Source organism: Protobothrops mucrosquamatus, unplaced genomic scaffold, assembly GCF_001527695.2.
Source record: "Protobothrops mucrosquamatus isolate PMUCROS unplaced genomic scaffold, P.Mucros_1.0 scaffold408, whole genome shotgun sequence".
Classification (NCBI taxonomy): domain Eukaryota; kingdom Metazoa; phylum Chordata; class Lepidosauria; order Squamata; family Viperidae; genus Protobothrops; species Protobothrops mucrosquamatus.
Window position 1 is genome coordinate 965,068 of NW_015386738.1, and position 18,901 is coordinate 983,968.

Below are 18,901 nucleotides of genomic sequence, written 5' to 3' on the forward strand. Positions count from 1 at the left end.
TCTCTAGTAAGGAGTGGAAATGGACCCTGCCAAAGTCAGAGTAGTGCTAGAGTGGCAGCCTCCATGGACTTGCAAGCAGGTTCAAAGTTTTTGGGAGTTCACGAACTTCTGTCGACAGTTCATCCCCTCTTTTGTGAAAATTGCTATGCCAATTACTGAACTGTTAAAGACTGTAAAAGGGGGAGGGAAACCCTGCCCTTGTCAGCCTTTACAATGGATTATGGAATGCCAGGGAGCTTTGAACAATTAAAAAGACTGTTTGCAACAGAACCCATTCTTAAAACCCTTCATCATTCAGGCCAACGCAAGCGATGTTGCTGTGGGTGCTGTCCTCTTACAGATAAATAACAGGGGGACCTACAACCTTGTGCCTACACCTCAAGAAAACTTTTGGACAGAGAGTGATGATGGGCTGTTTGGGAGAAGGAGGCTTTTGCAGTGAAATGGGCTTTGCTAACTTGGCACCATTTCCTGGAAGGAAGCAAAGTGCCCTTCAAAGTGTAGACTGAGGCACTAAAAACTCATAGAAAATTGTCCTGTAAACAAATAAGGAGGGTGCAGTATTTCAACTGTTTTAATTTCACCCTCAAATATTTCTGATGGGAAAAACCTCCTGGCAGATGCTCTGTCTAGACTGCCCAAATATAAAAAGCCTCAAGGAGGAAATTTTTAATTCCATCATTCCTCTATCACAATCAGCCTCTCAAGTAACCAAGAGAGGGCAAACGCAGAGAAAATCTGATAAGCCCAATAGTTAACTAACTAACTAACTAACTAACTAACTAAAAGAGGAATTAAAAACAGACCCCTGGTTCAGAGACAATAGATCGCTATTGACTTTTCGAGATGGACTAGCCTGGAAGGGTTCAAAACTATACCTTATGGCATCCCTTAGAATTCAAGCCTTTCAACAGTCATAATGCAAAACCAGCCGGTCATTTTGGTTTTCTAAAAACTTTGCATTTGGCCAGGCATGAAAAAACACATTGAAAGTTATGTGCAAAGCTGTGCTACCTGCACAGCTATGAAAAAGTGCCCTGGAAAACCTCCTGGTCTATTGCAACAAGTGGCTGATCCTTCCCAATCCTGGGAGGAGATAGCCATGGATTTTATTGTGGAATTACCCTAGAGCAGAGAAAGTATAGTGATCTGGACTGTCATTGATCTTTTTTCAAAGGAAGCTGATTTCATCACTTGTTCAGGATTCCCATCTGCCCCAAAGCAAGCCAGGTTATTTTTAAAACACATACATTGACTCCAGGGAGCACCAAAAAGGATTATATCGGATAGCAGGGTTCAGTTGACTGCAAAATTCTGAAGGGAGTTTTTAAAACCCAGGGGCTTTCATCTGCTTTTCATCAAAGTATGAATGGATCGGCTGAACATGCAAATGCAATGGTGGAACACTACCTCAGATGCTATGTTAATTACCAACAGACTAATTGGGTGGACCTCCTGCTTTTTGCCAAAGTGGTGTACAACAACACTGTACACAATAGCACTGGACTTACTCCATTCAAAATAGCTACTGGTCAGGAATTTGTCCCTATGCCCGAATACCCCCAAGAACCTCCTGCTTCACAGACCTTAGATCAGTGGGTAACATCTTTGCAAACTGTTTGGGCAAATGTAAAAAAAGCTTTAGCCCAAGCCACCAAGACATATAAAGAACAGGCTGATAAGAAGCGATCTCCCCAGAAGCCATTTCATTTCGGGGAGAAGGTTTATCTTTCCACTAGGTATCAAAGACTAAAATTACCAAGTAGGAAATTGGGACCTAAGTTTTTTGTTCCTTTCCCCATAGTCAGAATTATAAATCCTGTAATAGTTCAGTTAAAACTCCCACAGCTATTAGGGAAAGTTCACCCGGTGTCCTATTGCAGCTTGTTAAAACCAGTCACAGAGTTATCCTTAAGGCCAATCCCTAAGAAACCACCTGGTCCCGTTTTAGTAGAGGAAGAAACTCATTATGAGATAAAACTCATCCTTGACTCTAGATTACATAAGGGAAAATTACAATATTTGGTGTCAGAAAGTACCTGGGTGAAATATATCGATGTGAAGGCAGACAAGTTAATAAAAAAAAAAATCTATGACAAGCATCCTAAGAAGCCCAGGGGGAATTCCTAACCTACACTTTTGTTTCCTTTACAGGACTTGCTTTCTTCTTAGGGGGGTCCGACTGTCAACTCTACAACGAACCAGGCTACAGCCATCTTGCTTATTCTAGGTTGCCACAAGAATGGGAGGGGGTATGGAGGATTGCTGCTAGTCTAAATATTTCACTGTCCTATGGGAACCAAGGTCATTTCTGTTGATTAGATGGAGGGGTGTGAACATTTGGATAGAAAGCCTGCCAAACTATTCTATTGGGAAAACATAGCTGATTGCATAGCAATGGAGTGGGAGGTTTAACTTTGTAATAGTGTTTCTCTTTGAAGGGGATTTCAGACTTGGTTTCACTTTTGACCAAGTTGATACTATGTAACCAATAAACAAGTTCTTTGAGGAAGTTTCTAGCCTCAGAGTTCCGGTTTGTTTGGTCTTGTCTACTGGAACCATGACACATTATGCACACTCTACAGGATACAATTACATTAGTATATCATTACTATGGTATAAATATAAATGATAATACAATATATTAATTATATTCAGTGTATATGGTGGGTTGGGAGAGATAGGAAATAAATAAATATACACTATCCACATAGTTTGTATATCATATATACACAAATATGAGATATTATATGTGAATATTCATTAGCTTGATCTAAAACATACCTTTCCACCAATCTTATGGTTTCTATACCATACCACTCTTACTAGAAAGGCTATTGCTTTTTGACAAAGGTGTTTATGTCTAATCTGAGACTGATTATCTTCAGTAAAACCATTGTTAAAACCAATGTTACCCTCAAATGTAATTGTTCTTTTTTATTTTAAACAATTTGATAAATCTATGAAAAAAATGAAGTGTTTCCTGAGAAATCTTCAATTTGTAAGGCTTGTTTACCATAGCAAATAAAGACATTATAAGATATGATGTCATTTCATTTAAAATTTACATGTGACTTTTGTGGGAACCAGAAAAACTAGGTTAATAGAGTTAAGAAAAATAAGCTAACTGAAAAAGATGTGAATGCAATCTTTGGGGAAAGGGATAACTGAAAATGTTATTAGAGTTGAAGTATATGGAAGAATATGGAATAAGTCGGGTACCACAGCAATTGGACAAAATATTGACAGGTAAGGAAGGAAAATTTTTAACAAAAACCTACAAACATTTATTAGAAGCAAAATTAGAAGAAGAAATAGTAAAAGGTCCAATGATAGCATGGGCAAGTAATATAGGTAGAAATATAGAAGAATGGGAAAGAGTATGGAACATAAATTGCAAACTAACACTGTCAACTGCATATAAAGAAAACCAATATAAAATGTTCTATAGATGGCATTTAACACCGGCGAGATTGGCCAAGATATAGAAAAATATGAATTCGGACTGTTGGAAATGCAAAAACAAAGAGGGAACATTCTATCACATGTGATGGCAATGCCCCAAAGCAAAGATTTACTGGCAGCAGATAAGGAGATGGATACAGGAAATAACAAAAAAACGAATCGAACTTAAACCCGAATTATTCTTATTAGGTATAATTAACCCAAAGATGAAAAAACAACTTCAACACATCATTGTACATATAATAACAGCGGCACGCATTGCATATGCGCAATGTTGGAAAGGGGAAAAATACCAACAAATGATATGATTATTTACAAGATACTAGAATGTGCTGAGATGTACAAACTTACTCTGGAAATCAAAGACAAAGAAGCTACAGAATTTTATGAGATATGGGACAAGTGTTACAACTGGTTAGAATTGAGGAATAAAAAAGTATGAGAAGTGATGTAAATAATTGTAAATAAATGTAAGAGATATAGGACACAGTACTGTTAAGGAAAAATATATATTTTGTATTTTGTTTTTGTAAAGTGAAAAAGGAAAAATAATAATAAAATAATAATAATAATAAAGATCTCAAAGGTATTTTTTCAAAGGGCAACTGGATTTTGTTTTTTCCTTGAGGAAGATGTTTTGCTTCTCATCCAAGAAACTTCTTCAGTTCTGAAGTTCAGTCAAAACAAAGTCTAGTTGCCTTTTGAAAAAGCACCTTTGACACAATCATGACCTGGATACATGTATAAAATAAAGGTTCGAAGTCAAAAAATACTTTCTGAATAACAGTTGCACCTTCCAAATAATAACTTATTTTTTTGAAATTATGGGAACTTTAAAAAGTAAAGTTTGGCATCCATATGCCTACTTTTGAAGGGAGAAAGAACAATGTTTCCCTAGAATAATATTAGTTAGCATACCTATTCTTAATATACTATAGTTTATTCTGTTTAAACTTCAAAATACTTAAACTCTGATCAAAGGAAATTTTGCACTGAAATCTATGGACAGATTAGGATTTCTGGTGCCTTTCCTAGTGAAGGGTAAAAGTTATATGGATGTTTTTGTGTAAAAAAAGCTAAAGAAAAAAATAACAGATGCAACTTTCTCTAACCCCAGAAGTTATTTAGAAGAGAGATAAAGATATTCTATACAACATTGTAGCATGCCATAGGTACTTTAGTGCTCAGTATTCCACCCCAAATTTTAAATGGAATGCAGGAGCAAACTGCTTCTGAATACTCATTTACAACTGTTATGAGATTTGACTCCCATTTTTTTTACTAAACCGCAGCAATATAATCTTAATATTTAATTGTTCTTTGATGGAATAACCATAATTAGGATTTTCTTTATAATTCATCTGAGCAAATTAAATAATGTGTCTTAGACTTACCCATACATTCGTGAAATTATTGATGGCAATGTTGGTGGAAGATTAGAATTTACTGGTTGGATGGCTGACCAATGAACCTTGCCAGTATATCCAAGGGTGTTTGGAGAGCTAAAAGGAAAAGTTAAAGGAAGGAATTGATTAAATGGGCACAAGCTTGGAATAATTATTTCCTGATAGCTGTAATTAAGTCAAAAGTGATGGCATATGTTTATACTTGTGAGAAAGGGATGTAGAAGAAAGTAAAACATTAGAGTATGAAAATTATATTGACAATACAGTACAAAAATTGGAATAGATACAAAAATAGTTATAAAATGGCACTATCAAATATATTGTCTGTGGGTAGTCTTATCCATATTGCTAGCTAGTGAAAAAAAATCTGAAAAAAGAAATTTCTACATCACCTCTCTCTCAAAGCAAATGTTAGAAAATTAATTTCAGATTCATTAAAAAATTAGTCTCTTTATAGATCAATCAAACCATTTATATAGTTTATAAGCTAAAAAAGTCAGTATACCCACATTGAACAAATTTAATCATATGCTCTCAATACAAATATATTGCAGGAAATAGGCTGTTCTTTTATGTAGCTGAAAGAATCTTAATTTGGGAGGGGATTTCTAAAAACAGCTGGAAATAGGAAATGCCTTTTATTTCCATATTTTCAAATTATATTGACTAGTTATATACTAGTGTATATTGATTATACACACACACATACACACACATACATACATACACATGATTATTCAAATATATTTGTTCTAATAGATAATGTAATTCCATCAAGTCTTGTGGCTAGAGCACTGTAGCTCAGAGAACAGAAGAAGATCCATGAAACATGAAATTCCATTATATCTTACATTATCCAGTAATATTGCAAAATTAACTTACCCTTAATAAAGATTGGGAACTTATGAATCTCATTACACATTGCAAGGAATTTTATTTGTAAACTGGTCTGACCTTTATAGCATGCAAAGGCAGAGTTAACATGGAACTTTTTAATGTAAGGACCCACCCCACTTTGCACCTTAAGAAGACAGAACTCCTGGAACAGAACTCCTGGAACTCCTTCCAACAGGCATCTTTATTAAGAAAAAGCTGGTTGCAGGCATTCTAGACAGGACTTGGGGCCAAAGCCTTACGGTTCAAGGTTTTAAGGGATCCCCAACAGCCCAGCCCACCCCACCCGCCTTCCAGCGGCAATCCCAGGTGTTACATTTCCACCTCCTTTTTCCTCACTGCCGGTGGAAGGGAGACTTCAGAGGGGATTAGATGAAGATGATAGTCCCATTGTTATTGATGAGTCCTTTTGGTGGTATCCACATTCAGACCCTTTGAAGTTGTGCCGAAGGAAGTGAGGGCCATAAAACCCCTTTGTTCACACCCCCTTCCCTTTCATCAGTTTTGTAACTGACTGACAAACTGCATTCAAGAAGTAGTCTTTAATGATACAACATTTACATGGAGGGAGGTAAGCAATGGGGTAGCACAAGGTTCTGTCTTAGGCTCAGTACTGTTCAATATATTCATAAATGGCTTAGATGAGGGAATAGAAGAGGAATTCATCAAATTTGCAGATGACACTAAGCTGGCAGGAATAGCCAACAAGTTCAGGATCCAAAAAGATCTTAACAGACTTGAACAATAAGCCCTATCCAACAACATGACATTTAATGTGGAAAAGGCAAGATTTTAATCTAGGTAGGAAAAACCAAAGATACAAGCACAGATTAGGCAAAACCTGGCTCAAAAACAGTAACTATGAGACGGATCTTGGAGTTGTAGTGAATGATCACGTAAACAGGAGCCAGCAGTTTGCAGCAGCAACCCAAAAAACTAATACAATTTTTGATTGTATAAACAGAGGCATAGGATCAAAATCATGTGAACTATTAGTACTGCTTTATAAATCCTTAGTAAGATCAGACCTGGAATACTTCATCCAGTCTTGGTCGCCACATTACAAAAAAGATATTAGATTAAGATATTGGAAAAAGTGCAAAGAAGAGCAACTAAGAAGAGGGGGGTCAACTTATTTTCCAAAGCACCAGAAGGTAAGACAAGAAACAATGAATGAAAACTAAAGAAGGAGAAAAGAAACCTAGGATTAGAGAGAAACTTCCTAACAGTGAGAACAATTAACTAGTGGAACAAATTGCCTTCAGAAGTTGTAGGTGCTTCATCACTGGAGATTTTTAACAAAAGACTGGATAGCTACCTGTCTGAAATGATTATAGGGATGGGAAGGCCTGTGAAAAAAAACCCAGAAAAATTGTGGGAGAAAAAACAGATTTTTTTCTCGTTTTTTCCAATTGACTTTGGAAAAAAAATGGGGGGAAAACCTGTTTTTTCCCCATGTTTCCAGTTTTTCCCAGGCCTTCCCATCTCTAAGGGTCTCCTGCTTGAGCAGAGATTTGGACTAGAAGACCTCCAGCTCTATTCTGATTGATTAGATGTAATTGACCTCCACCTTGAAACCACGGATAATGTATCAGTTCTGAAATACATTTTCATTTCATGAAAATGTTTTTCATATACTGATTTACTTTGCACAATCCTTTAAGATACTTAAGATTGACTTTTGGTTGATATATAATTTGAAGAAAATATACTTATGATGGAAAAAAGCTACAGAGAATATACTGATATTAATACAACAATTGTAACTCTTTGTAAAGAAAGAATAATAGTCAATCTGGGGCAGGAAATTAGATCAAGACCATATTTTATTTTCTTGGTATTTTTTTTCATCTATCATAATGTTTACTTTAAAAAATGTGCAGTACATCAGTGTGCTTGCATGAGAGAACCAGGCTTAAGAGACTAGATAGCAAGTATTTTGAGCCTTGTTAATATCTGGGATTTCCTTAATCAGAATTAGAGAAATAAGTGAATTTAAACAGTCTGAAGTTCTTGCCATCTCACTGAGCTTTCTATGGCCTTCTCTCTTCCTCTCAGTGAATGTTTCACAGCTTCAGTTGCCAACTTCCCCCCCCCCCCTGAATTTTGAGTATCTGCAGAATAAAAACGTGTCTTAAGGGTTTAAACATCAGTGCAGCGAAACATTGTTGGGGGAAGGGATAGTTCATGACAGCACAGAGAAAGGTTTTAAGTCTTAACAAGAAAAATCGTAAATGATAATGAAACAGAAAGAGATCCTCAAATAAAGAACAAGGAACCAACTTTATTTTGTTAAATCCCTATAATTTGCTTCATCTATATTATGTGCCATTTTTGTTGTTATAGTAGTTGCCCTATAGAATGGCCACTTTAAATTTATTTAAAATACATGAAACACATATGGAGATTAACAAACATACAGTTATCGGGTAAAAACATTCAAGGATAATGGATGAAAGACAGCATACTTTTACATTTAATTGCTTAGTTTTTCTCAATTTGGACTTTCTCTTCCACAAAGAATTTGGTACAATATGTGTTAGGAGCTATGGCCTCATTTGTCTATTTCCCCTCTTTTTGCTCCAAACCTGCCAAACTGCTGATCAATGGCACACCAATAACTTTTTCTCAGGACTTTATACAGAAAGAAACTTTCCTACTACTACTATTAGCTGTGCACAGATATACATGGCCTTATTTTTCTGTGGAAAGGGAAACAACTGCCCAGGCCACCCCACCTCAGGTCGTACCAGCCAGGATGAATGCCCAGGGAGCCAGCAGAAAGGGAGCCCCGTGATCGGAGCGAAAAACACCACCTCTGAGTGTTAAGTTCGATGGGGACCCTCAACAGTTGGCATTCTTCCTCGCCCATGTCCTCACATACATGCAGGAATATGGACGAGAGCTTGCCAACAAAGGAGTCAAGGTCAGGGTTGTCACCCTAGCCCTGGAAGGTGCCGCAGCCAGATAGATGCTACACAATGCCAATGCGCCAGAACTCCGGAACTTCAATCACTTCATGGCAGCACTGAGATGGTGATTTGAAGACCCCTGGAGAATGGAAAATGCAAGACTGCATTAAGACTGTGAGGCAAGGTTGCCACCTAGTAGCTAAGTACACAGAGGAATTTTGGGACCTGGCCTGCCACCTCAACTAGCCAGAAGACATCCTGGTGAGCTGTTTTAAAGATGGGCTTAATGATGAGCTGTATCATACCTGCATTGCTGGGGAACCCCTGCCCGCCTTCACGACTGGTGCATCTTGGCCGAAGAAGTGGAGATTGACCAAGCCCAGAACCAGCACCATTCAGGCAGAGTATGGAGATGATTCTCACCAGAGGGAAAAAGGGAGGCAGAGAGACCCCTGACAGAACCACCATGCTCAACTGCCTGCTTCAAATGTGGCAAAGAAGGCCACCAAGCTGTGGAGTGTCACTCACAATCCCTGCAAAGAAGGCAGATAGACCATTGGGGGTAAAACCGACCAAGCCCTGCCAATGCCCCAAGGACACATCCCTGAAGAACGCTGACATTGTAGAGTTCCGTCCTTCCTCAAAATCAGGATGGGGGACCCTGACCCGACCAGAGAAAGAGCTGGGGACATCCAACAGCGACTACGATGATGACCCCCTGATAAGTGGGCCGTTCACGCAAGTAACCATGCCCATAGAACTGTTAACCCCAGGCATGGGGATGAAAGTCGCCCTAAAGGCCCTACTAGACCCAGGGTGCACCAGATGCTTAATAAGCCCCACCCTAGTGGGAAAACTTGGGATCCACCTAAGAAGATTAAAGAACCCAATTCTATTCTGACAGCTAGACAGGTACACCGCTGGGAGCATCCCAGCCACTTTTGCCACTGAACCCCTGGGTTTAACCATGGGGAGCCACTTCAAGACTTTAACCTTTATAGTGGCACCTGGCATGGAATTGTCCCTTCTACTAGGACTGGCATGGCTGAAAAAAATGGAACTTGGAGGTGAACTGGCAGGACAAACAATTATGGTTCCCAAAGAAACAGAAAACCCTGTCTAGAAACCATAACAAACAAAAAGAAGAGTCAAACCTAGAAACGGCAGCAGCCACAATGAGCGAGTCACTGAGAGGCATACCTAAGGAATACCTTTATTTGGCTGAAGTATTCAGTGAAAGGGGGTCAGACGAACTCCCTCCTCACTGACCCACAGACTGTGCCATTGAGATTGTCCCAGGAGCCAAGCTTCCAAAGCCCAAACTGTACTCCATGACTCCCAGGGAGTTAGACAAACTGTGCCAGTTCATAGATAAAAACTTGACCTGGTGTTTCATCCAGCCAGCTAGACCCCGGGTGGCAGCACCAGTATTGTTCTGGGAGAAGAAAGATTGGTCTCTTCATCTCTGCATGGATTACAGGGGTTTGAATGTGGTGTGCATGAAAAATGTTTACCCATTACCCCTCATGAAGGACATGCTGGCTCATCTCTCTAAGGGGAAAGTGTTCTCTTACTACCAGATCAGAATTAGAGAGGGGGATGAATGAAAAACTGCTTTTAACTGTGTCCTAGGTTGCTTCCAGTTTAAAGTGCTCCCTTTTGGATTACAAGGGGCTCCTGCAGTGTTCATGCAACTGATAAACAAAAGTGCTACATGAGCACCTGTATAAAGGAGTTTTGGTGTATCTGGATGATATCTTAATCTACACCAAGACAAAAGCATGTAAAACTGGTCAGAGTGATCATAAACAAGCTCTGCACTGCCAAGCTACATGTCAAGCTTTCGAAGTGCGAATTCCAAAAAGAGAAAATTGACTACCTAGGCTACCGAATCTTGCATGAGGGGATGGAAATGGATTCAGAGAAGGTGCATGCTGTTTTAGAATGGGAAACCCCACGCACCAGGAAGCAATTGCAGAGCTTCTTAGGTTTCGCCAACTTCTATAGGCAGTTCATTCCCTCGTTCACACAGATTGCATTCCACATTATGAACTTATTAAATACCAAGAGTGGGGATAAACCAAAACTCAGCCAGCTACTAAAGTAGACTTTTTTCCATGGAGCTGGTACTAAGGCACCCAGACACAGAGATACCATTTGTCATTCAGGCCAATGCTAGCAATGTGGCCGTAGGTGGTACTGCTCCAGGAAAATGAGAAGGGCCAACTGCAACCCTGCGCTTACACTTTGAAAAAATTGACTGAGACAGAGCAGCACTGGGCAGTGTGGGAGAAGGAAGCCTATGCTGTGAGGTGGGCCCTTCTTACCTGGAGGCATTTCCTAGAAGGGAGCAAAATCCCTTTCCAAGTTTGGACTGACAACAAAAAACTAGAAGCATTGAAAACCATGAGAAAGCTGTCTCCCAAGCAGGCACGATGGGCCCAACACTTCCAGAGCTTCAAGTTACCCTCCGCTATTTACCAGAGGGGAGAAATTTCCTGGCAGATGCCCTATCCAGGTTGCCACTATACAACAGAATAAAAGCTGAGATAGTCAAACCTCTACTCCCGGTGCAGCAACTAGCAGCCCCAGTAACCACGAGGGTACAATCAAAAGGCACCTCACCATTGGATAATGCTATCACCTTGGCTTTTAAGCAAACCCTGGAAAAGGACGAATGGTTCCTTAGTCACAAAAATCTTTGTTCCATGTGGGAGGGGCTGGCATGGATAGGAGGAAAGTTATACATCCCAGCCAGCCATAGACCAAAGACTATGCAGACCTGCCATGATTCAAAGGTGGCAGGGCACTGGGTTTGTAAAGACCCTGCATTTATTAAAGAGACAATTTTGGTGCCCTTCTATGAAAAAGGACATCGAGAGCTATGTGGCCAGCTACCCTACATGTGCAGCAGCAAAACGGAGGCAGGGGGAAACACCTGGTCTTCTGCAGCGGTCACAAATCCTTCAGTATCCTGGAAAAAGATTTCTATGGACTTTATCATGGAATTGCCAGAAAGCATGGGAAAACCATTATTTGGGTGGTGATTGACCTGTTTTCAAAGCAGGTCCATTTCATTCCTTGTCCAAAGATCCCAACAGCAAAGACTCTAGCAAAATTATTCCTCCACCATGTCTACCACCTACATGGGGCCTCACATCTCATAATTTCGGACAGAGGGGTCCAATTTACCTCTAAGTTCTGGAGGGCATTTTTTGATCTCCTGAGAATAGACCAAAGTCTGAGTTCTAGTCATCATCCTCAAATGAATGTGGGAACAGAATGAATGAACTCGGTACTGGAACAGTACCTGTGATGCTTTATCAACTACCAGCAGAATAATTGGACTGACCTCTTGTCATTCGCTGAAGTGGCCTATGACAATGCTGTTCACCCCTTTTCAAGTGGCCACAGGACAAGAGTTCAACCCAATGCCCAAACTGCCAACTAACGAACCTATAATCCCTTCCCTTAATGAATGGATGAATCAGTTGCTGAATACTTATCCTGTTGTCAGAAAAGCCCTTAGATGAGGCTAGAGCAGCCTATAAGGCTCAGGCAGATAAAAAGAGAATGGAACCTAAACCATTCCACATTGGGGATAGAATATACCTGTTCACTAGGTTCCTGCAATCCTTACAACCTTCCCAAAAGCTGGGCCCAAAATTCTTGACCCTTCGCCATCAAACGCATCATAAACCCGGTTACAGTGGAGCTAAAACTCACCAAGGCTTTAAGGCAAATCCACCGTGTATTCCATTGTAGTCTGTTAAAACCTGAAATAACTCATCTTTACAGCCAATGACAGCCCCTGCACCACAACCGACTATGGTAGTGGATGAACAACATTTTGAAATTAAGGAAATCCTAGACTCCCACAAACATTATGGAGCCACCCAATACTTGGTGGCCTGGAAAGACCTCCCAGCTTCCCAAAACGAATGGGTTCACAAGAAGCATGTTAGAGCTCCTAGGTTACTCTAACATTTCCATACATGTTACCCGGATAAACATGACTGATCTATGGCTTCTCTTTCTCTCCCCTTTTTATTATTTTCTATTTCTCCAGGTGAACTTCTCCTTTTAAGGGAGGCGGCATGTCAGGCCCCATGAAACATTCCCAGAATGCTGCCGTTGAGTTGGGAGGGGGGAGATTTTGCTCTGTTGGGAGGGGGAAAGTTGTGGGCTCTGAGATGTGTTTCCTCCACTTTGTTCTTTCAACCTTTGATGTATCTCTTTGGGTGTGAAAGAGGGGAGGAATGTGCCTGGGACCATATGCCTTATCTCTACTTCACTGGGAAGAAGATGCAATGCCTGGGAACAGCACTTTATCACTCTTTCACCTTCCAGTTCCCATAACAACTTCATACCTTTGGCTTGGCTGGAAATGGAGTGAGCAGTTGGGCACTTGTGAGGGGTTTAAAGATTGGAGTTTAAATGTAACAGTTCACATGGGGAAATATTCAGATCTTGCCTTGCTTCTCTGCTTTCACAACCTCTCAATAAAAGTTCCTTTTTCAGACTTCGAGTTTGCCAATGCAGCCGCCATGGACATCTGGAAGGCGAGCTCTGCCTTCTGCGTCCAGTTTTGCATCGCCGGGGGACCTTGGAAAGGGTGGAAAGTCACCCTGTAGGGGTGACCAGCAAGGAGGGGATCCCCACTTGATTGCGGAAGGGCAGTAGCCCTTCTGCTTGATCCAGGGCAGCCCTCCAAACTGGCAGGTGAAAGACAGGCCATAGCAATATGGCTTGTCACTAGGCTGCAGACAGCCAAAGTCACACTTATCACCAGGCAACTATAAAGCAGTGCGGATGAGACTGGGTGAGATCTACTTCTCTGAAATCCTATTTTTTTTACCTGCAAAAGCTGCTTAAAATACTTTCCCCCCTGTGGAGAGGGAAAGGAGATTTTACCCCTCCCTCCAGAAAAAGCGGTGACTGACTATCCAGGGGAGTTTAAAACATTGCAAGAATACTTGATCCTAATTGGAATTTTACTTTTTAAAGTTTGTGGACTAAAAGAATTTCTATCCTTACTGAAGATCTGGGTTTTTACTTATAAAAAAGAAGCAAAATTGAAAAGATTATAAGAATTTGGGACTTAAAACAAAACTTTAAATGGTAGAGGTGACATCTTGTAGCTAAACCTGACATTACAACTTGTATTCCTTAAAAGAGACTTGGCCAGCAGCCTAGACATTAGTTAAAAGCTATGTAACCTTGAGACATCAGCTGAAAGCCCAGCTGTGTTCCATACTCAGTGTCAGAACCCATTCCTATTTCATTTCTATCTATCCCCTCTGACTTAAAAACAAATCTCACCTTTCCCTGGGTTCTGCCATACTCTCAAGGGGGAGGAGGGATGTGTCTGCTTTTGCTTCCTCTATTTGCTACAATGTAACCTTTTGTTTCATTTATTGCCTCTGTGTCCGCTGCCTCATACCATGTAACACATTGCTTCCTGCGCTATGTCTTTCTCTGAACTTTATCTTCCTAAACTGTTAGTTAGAACAAGGGAGAAAATAAGAAATGTAACCCAGTGCCTGGTTTATTTCTACGCTCTCAGAGGAAGGTGTGAAGAAGCCGCTGACTATCGCTGCGTGAACTGGAGATGGGCCGATGTTATCTCCCCTTTTCCCACGATGGACTTAACACCTGGGGATTGGCCGTCCCATACCGGACAGGCGGACTATGGGGTGGGGTCTAAGTTGGGGATACCTTAATCTATCACTCTGCGTGGGAAATCTCAGATCCTTCTATTATGCCTGCTATCAACTACTCTTAATAAAAGTTCCTGTTGGAAGAAATTGTCTCCAAGAGTTCTGCTTTCTTAAGATGTGGGGTTGAAGTGGGTCCTTACACTCAGTGACAAAATGTTTTTTCTGTATTCTCTGATTGTAAAGCTTTTAACCTAATACACTACAAAGAGAATATGGATGAAGGCCAGGAACAGATTCTTTTTATGTTGAAAGCAATTCATCAAACTATTCTAACAGCTACTGATGAAATAATAGGTTACAGAAAAGAACAAGCCCAGAGATACAAACTCAAACTTTGATTACAACTAAAAAATCAAATACACAGAATACAACAGAAAAAGTGGAACAATGAAACATTATGATAGAAAACTCAATTGATCAACAAATACAGTCAATGGAAAATCCAGAAAAGGGACTGACAATATGGAAAAGGGAAAAGTCTTTCTACATATTAGCAAATAGCCCAGCCTGCAAAGATGAAGTGAGGAAAGCTAAGTCTCATAATGAACTAAGGCTTGCGACTAAAGTCAAAAATAACAAAAAAAAAGCTTCTTTCAACATGTAAAAAACAAGAAAAAAAGTGAAGGAAATGATTGGTCCATTAGTGGGTGAAAGTGGCAAGAAGGTGACAAGCAATAGGGAGAAAGCAGAACTATTTAACTCGTTTTTCCATCTGTCTTTACACAAAGTGAAAAAACAGACCAACCAATCAAAAATAGTGCCATAAAAAACAGAATAGAAAGATAAGTTAAGATAGGCAAGAAAATGGTGAGCATCTGTCCAGCCTAGACGAGTTCAAATCATCAGGACCAGATGAATTACACCCCAAGATTCTCAAGGAACTGGCAGATGTGATCTCAGAACCATGAACTATATTTTTCAAAGATCCTGGAGCACTGGGGAACTACCAGAGGATTGGAAAAGAGCTGATGTAGTTCCCATCTTCAAAAAAGAAAAAAAATTGATCCAGAAAATTACAGACCTATCAGCCTGACCTCAATACCTGGAAAGATTCTGGAAAAGATAATCAAACAACGAATCAGCGAACACCTAGAGGCAAACAAAGTCATTACTAAAAGCCAATATGGGTTTGTCAAAAACAGATCATGCCAGACAAATCTTATTGCATTCTTTGACCATCTGACAAAATTAGTGGATCAGAGGAATGCTGTGGATATAATTTACTTGGACTTCAGTAAGGCACTGGATGCTATCTAACAAAATGAAATTCAATGGTGAAAAAAGTAAGGTTCTACATTTAGGCAAGAAAAACCAAATGTACAGGTATAGTATAGGGCAGTGATGGTGAACCTTTTAGAGACCAAGTGCCCAAACTGCAACCCAAATCCCACTTATTTACCTTCGGGTGCCGGGTGGGCATGGCCCACTTGTTGGGTGTGGCCACTGGATGGTTGTGACTGCAGTGGGAATGGCTAGGGTGGGCGTGGCCACCTCGATGTTGCTCGTGGGGAAGAGATGCCTGTGGTGGCCGGGCAAGGTTGGGCAAGATCCACGGGATATCTGGCAGGTGGGACGATGGGCAGGAGGTGGGAGAAGGGCACTCTGCAAGGGTTGGGTGGGGGCAGCAAGAGAATGGCACTCTGCGAGGGTTGGGGTGGGATGGCGAGAGCAGGGCACTCTGCAAGGGTTGGGTGGGGGCGGCAAGAGAATGGCGCTCTGCGAGGGTTGGATCAGGGTGGTGAGAGAACGATGCTCTGCGAGGGTTGAATCGGGGTGGCGAGAGAACAGTACTCTGTGAGGGTTGGGGCAGGACAGCGAGAGAACAGCGCTCTGCGAGGGTTGGGTCAGGGCAGCGAGAGAATGGCGCTCTGCGAGGGTTGGGGCAGGGCAGCGAGAGAATGGCGCTCTGCAAGGGTTGGGTTGGGGCGGCGACGGGACGGTGACAGTGATGGAGCACTCCATTGGGGGGAAGTAGTAGCTGGCGGCAGGATGCTTCTCACTGCGTTTCCCCCCCCGGACATTTAAACCATTTTTAAAAACACAATAAAAGTTATATGTATCATGGAAAAGCCAACTCATGGCTGAATGGAATACGACGACCTCCTCGAACATACCATCTTATCGCACGTCAGAGAAAAGCCTTTCCCGCTAACAATAACTAAGACTGGTGTTCCCCATTTTAAAGTAACAACACTACAAAACCCCCACCCTTCCCCCCGAAAACATGACCTGTGCGCCTCTGAAGCTGACACTTAATCAGAAAGTTGCCCAACCCCCCCCCTCCACCATGACCCAACCCTCGCAGATGAGGGAAACAGTTCAACGGAAAAGGATGTTTTAAAAATAAACAGGATGAGTGCACCAAAACCAAAGAATAAACTGTGAATTTCTGCCGGAATGACAACATGCCCATATATGGTAGTATGTCGGATGTTGAGGTAACCTGAGCAGACAAGGACAGAGATAATGTATTCCGGTTAGGCGCTTCTGATAGATTGTGACCTCTGTGTGCCTTTCCAATGGGACCAAAGGGGAAGGGAAATGGGGCATTGCGATAGGATGTATAAAAATGACTGCTCAACGTGGCTTATGTGTGGTCCATTGTTTGAGAATTTCCTGCATGAGGTTCCAACTCGGCTCCACCGTGCTTTGCAAACCGCCATTGGGCTTATCCTTTGTAAGCAATAAATTTTGTTTTCTTTGCAACCCAATTAGTGGATTTAATTTGTTTTTAAATTCATGCGCAACAGTTTTGGTGCCCAGTAGGTGGGGTTAGAGGAACACTCATTGCTGGATCCCGGAGAACCTGGAGATGACATCGGAAGGCATGCCCCCTTGAGTTCAACAATCTGATCTCGAACTCCAGGGAACAAGGTCTGGAATCGACACTCAGCTTCCACGGATCCAAATAGAGGTTGCTAGGAAAATGATGGAAGGAGGGATCAGTGAATTACCAGCCTCAGTGACTGGGCAACTTCATGCATGAACCTAGGTGAGTTATCTGGGGTAAACCAGAGGAAATAACTGTCTAGGCAGTCGGGTGGAGGACTGGGTAGGACTGTGTGAATCTGAGATCTGTGAGAGGAGTGCTTGAGATGCCCTAAGAACCATAGGGTTGCAAGGCAAAGTGAGTGCAGACTCTTGAGTACCTGATTTCCATACCTCTGAGAGGAGATTGGTGGGAGAAAAGAGAAAGCGGCTTGGTGAAGCGAATTGTGGTCTCATTAGATTGGTAAGGATAAAAGAACAGATGGTAAACCAGCATGGGTAATTCAGGAGGATCCCAAAAGAAGAAATGTGTAAAGAAAATAAGAAAGAAACCCAAATTGAACATTGATCCGGGAAGTCCGTTAGGAATCCTGCTGGCCAATTGGGGCAACCCCCCCCCTATAATAAGATCATTATTAAGTTGAATTTGACCAAGGAAGATATGGTAAATTTGTGTTGTTTTATTTGGTGGGAAGATGAGAGAATAGAATGGCTGCGTATGGGAACTACTGACTATTTTGCGTGCCAACACTTGTATGAATATGTTAAACAAAAATCATGCAAGTCCTTAGAGAATGAACTAGATGCCTTAATTTGGACCCCTGATAAGTGGGTAGAACCAGCAGATCCAGTGTATACTACAGTTTATTTGAACCAAGAAGAAGTAGAAGAGGGCAAGGAAGATAGGCAACACCGATATTTTCCCCCTCCATATAACCCCAGACTTGTTCCGGAAGTTCAAAACGTCCCACAAGGTCCACCCCCTTTGGCAGAGAGGAGACCCGAAACTCTTCCAATTACTAAAAAGAAGAATAATAAGTATAAAAAATCTCAGAAGGGAATTAGAACAGTGTAAAAAAGATATTGAAAATTTCCCCTTCCCTAAAAACAAGCAAATGGAAGACCCAACTCTGTTCCCTTTAAGGGAGGTGCCCAATGGAATTGATGCTCAGGGGGTGCCCATAATTAGTTTTGTACAGGAATCCCGTCGGGCATCTGAGGTACGGGCATTTAAGAAGGAACTTAAAAATCTGATAGAAGATCCTTTAGGAACAGCAGAACAGCTAGAGAATTTATTAGGGCCAAATATTTACACGTGGGACAAAATTATGGCCATTTGGAATACCTTGTTCTTTGCTGAAGAAAGACAACTCATTCGTACAGCAGCAATGAAGATATGGGACAGGGAACATCCCCAGGGAGGGATTAATCCACCACCTAAGAGGGAAGCTAAATTTCCATTAACAAGACCAAATTGGAATAATAAAAATCCAGTAGATAGACAGAATATGGAAAATCTAAGAACTATGATTATATGGGGAATGAGGGAAGCTGTGGCAAAGGCACAGAATATGTCAAAGGCACTACAAATAGAGCAAGAAAAAGAGGAATCCCCTGCTGCCTTTTTACAAAGACTTAAAGATGGCATGCGGAAGTGGTCAGGAATGGATCCGGATGAAGCGGCAAATGTGCCACTAATTAGGGTGCAATTTGTTATTAAATCTTGGCCAGACAT

The 18,901-nt window shown here is 41.2% G+C and overlaps 1 protein-coding gene across 1 annotated transcript in view; it reads right to left on the bottom strand.

The window, feature by feature from the left end:
- The window catches only part of SPATA48 (spermatogenesis associated 48), a 147,569-nt gene that overhangs the window by 14,574 nt on the left and 114,094 nt on the right, over nucleotides 1-18,901 (bottom strand). Inside the window, exon 8 of the mRNA XM_029284180.1 lies at nucleotides 4,860-4,967. Within this exon, the coding sequence (XP_029140013.1) occupies nucleotides 4,860-4,967 (108 nt within the window). The remainder of the gene's footprint in view (nucleotides 1-4,859; nucleotides 4,968-18,901) is intronic.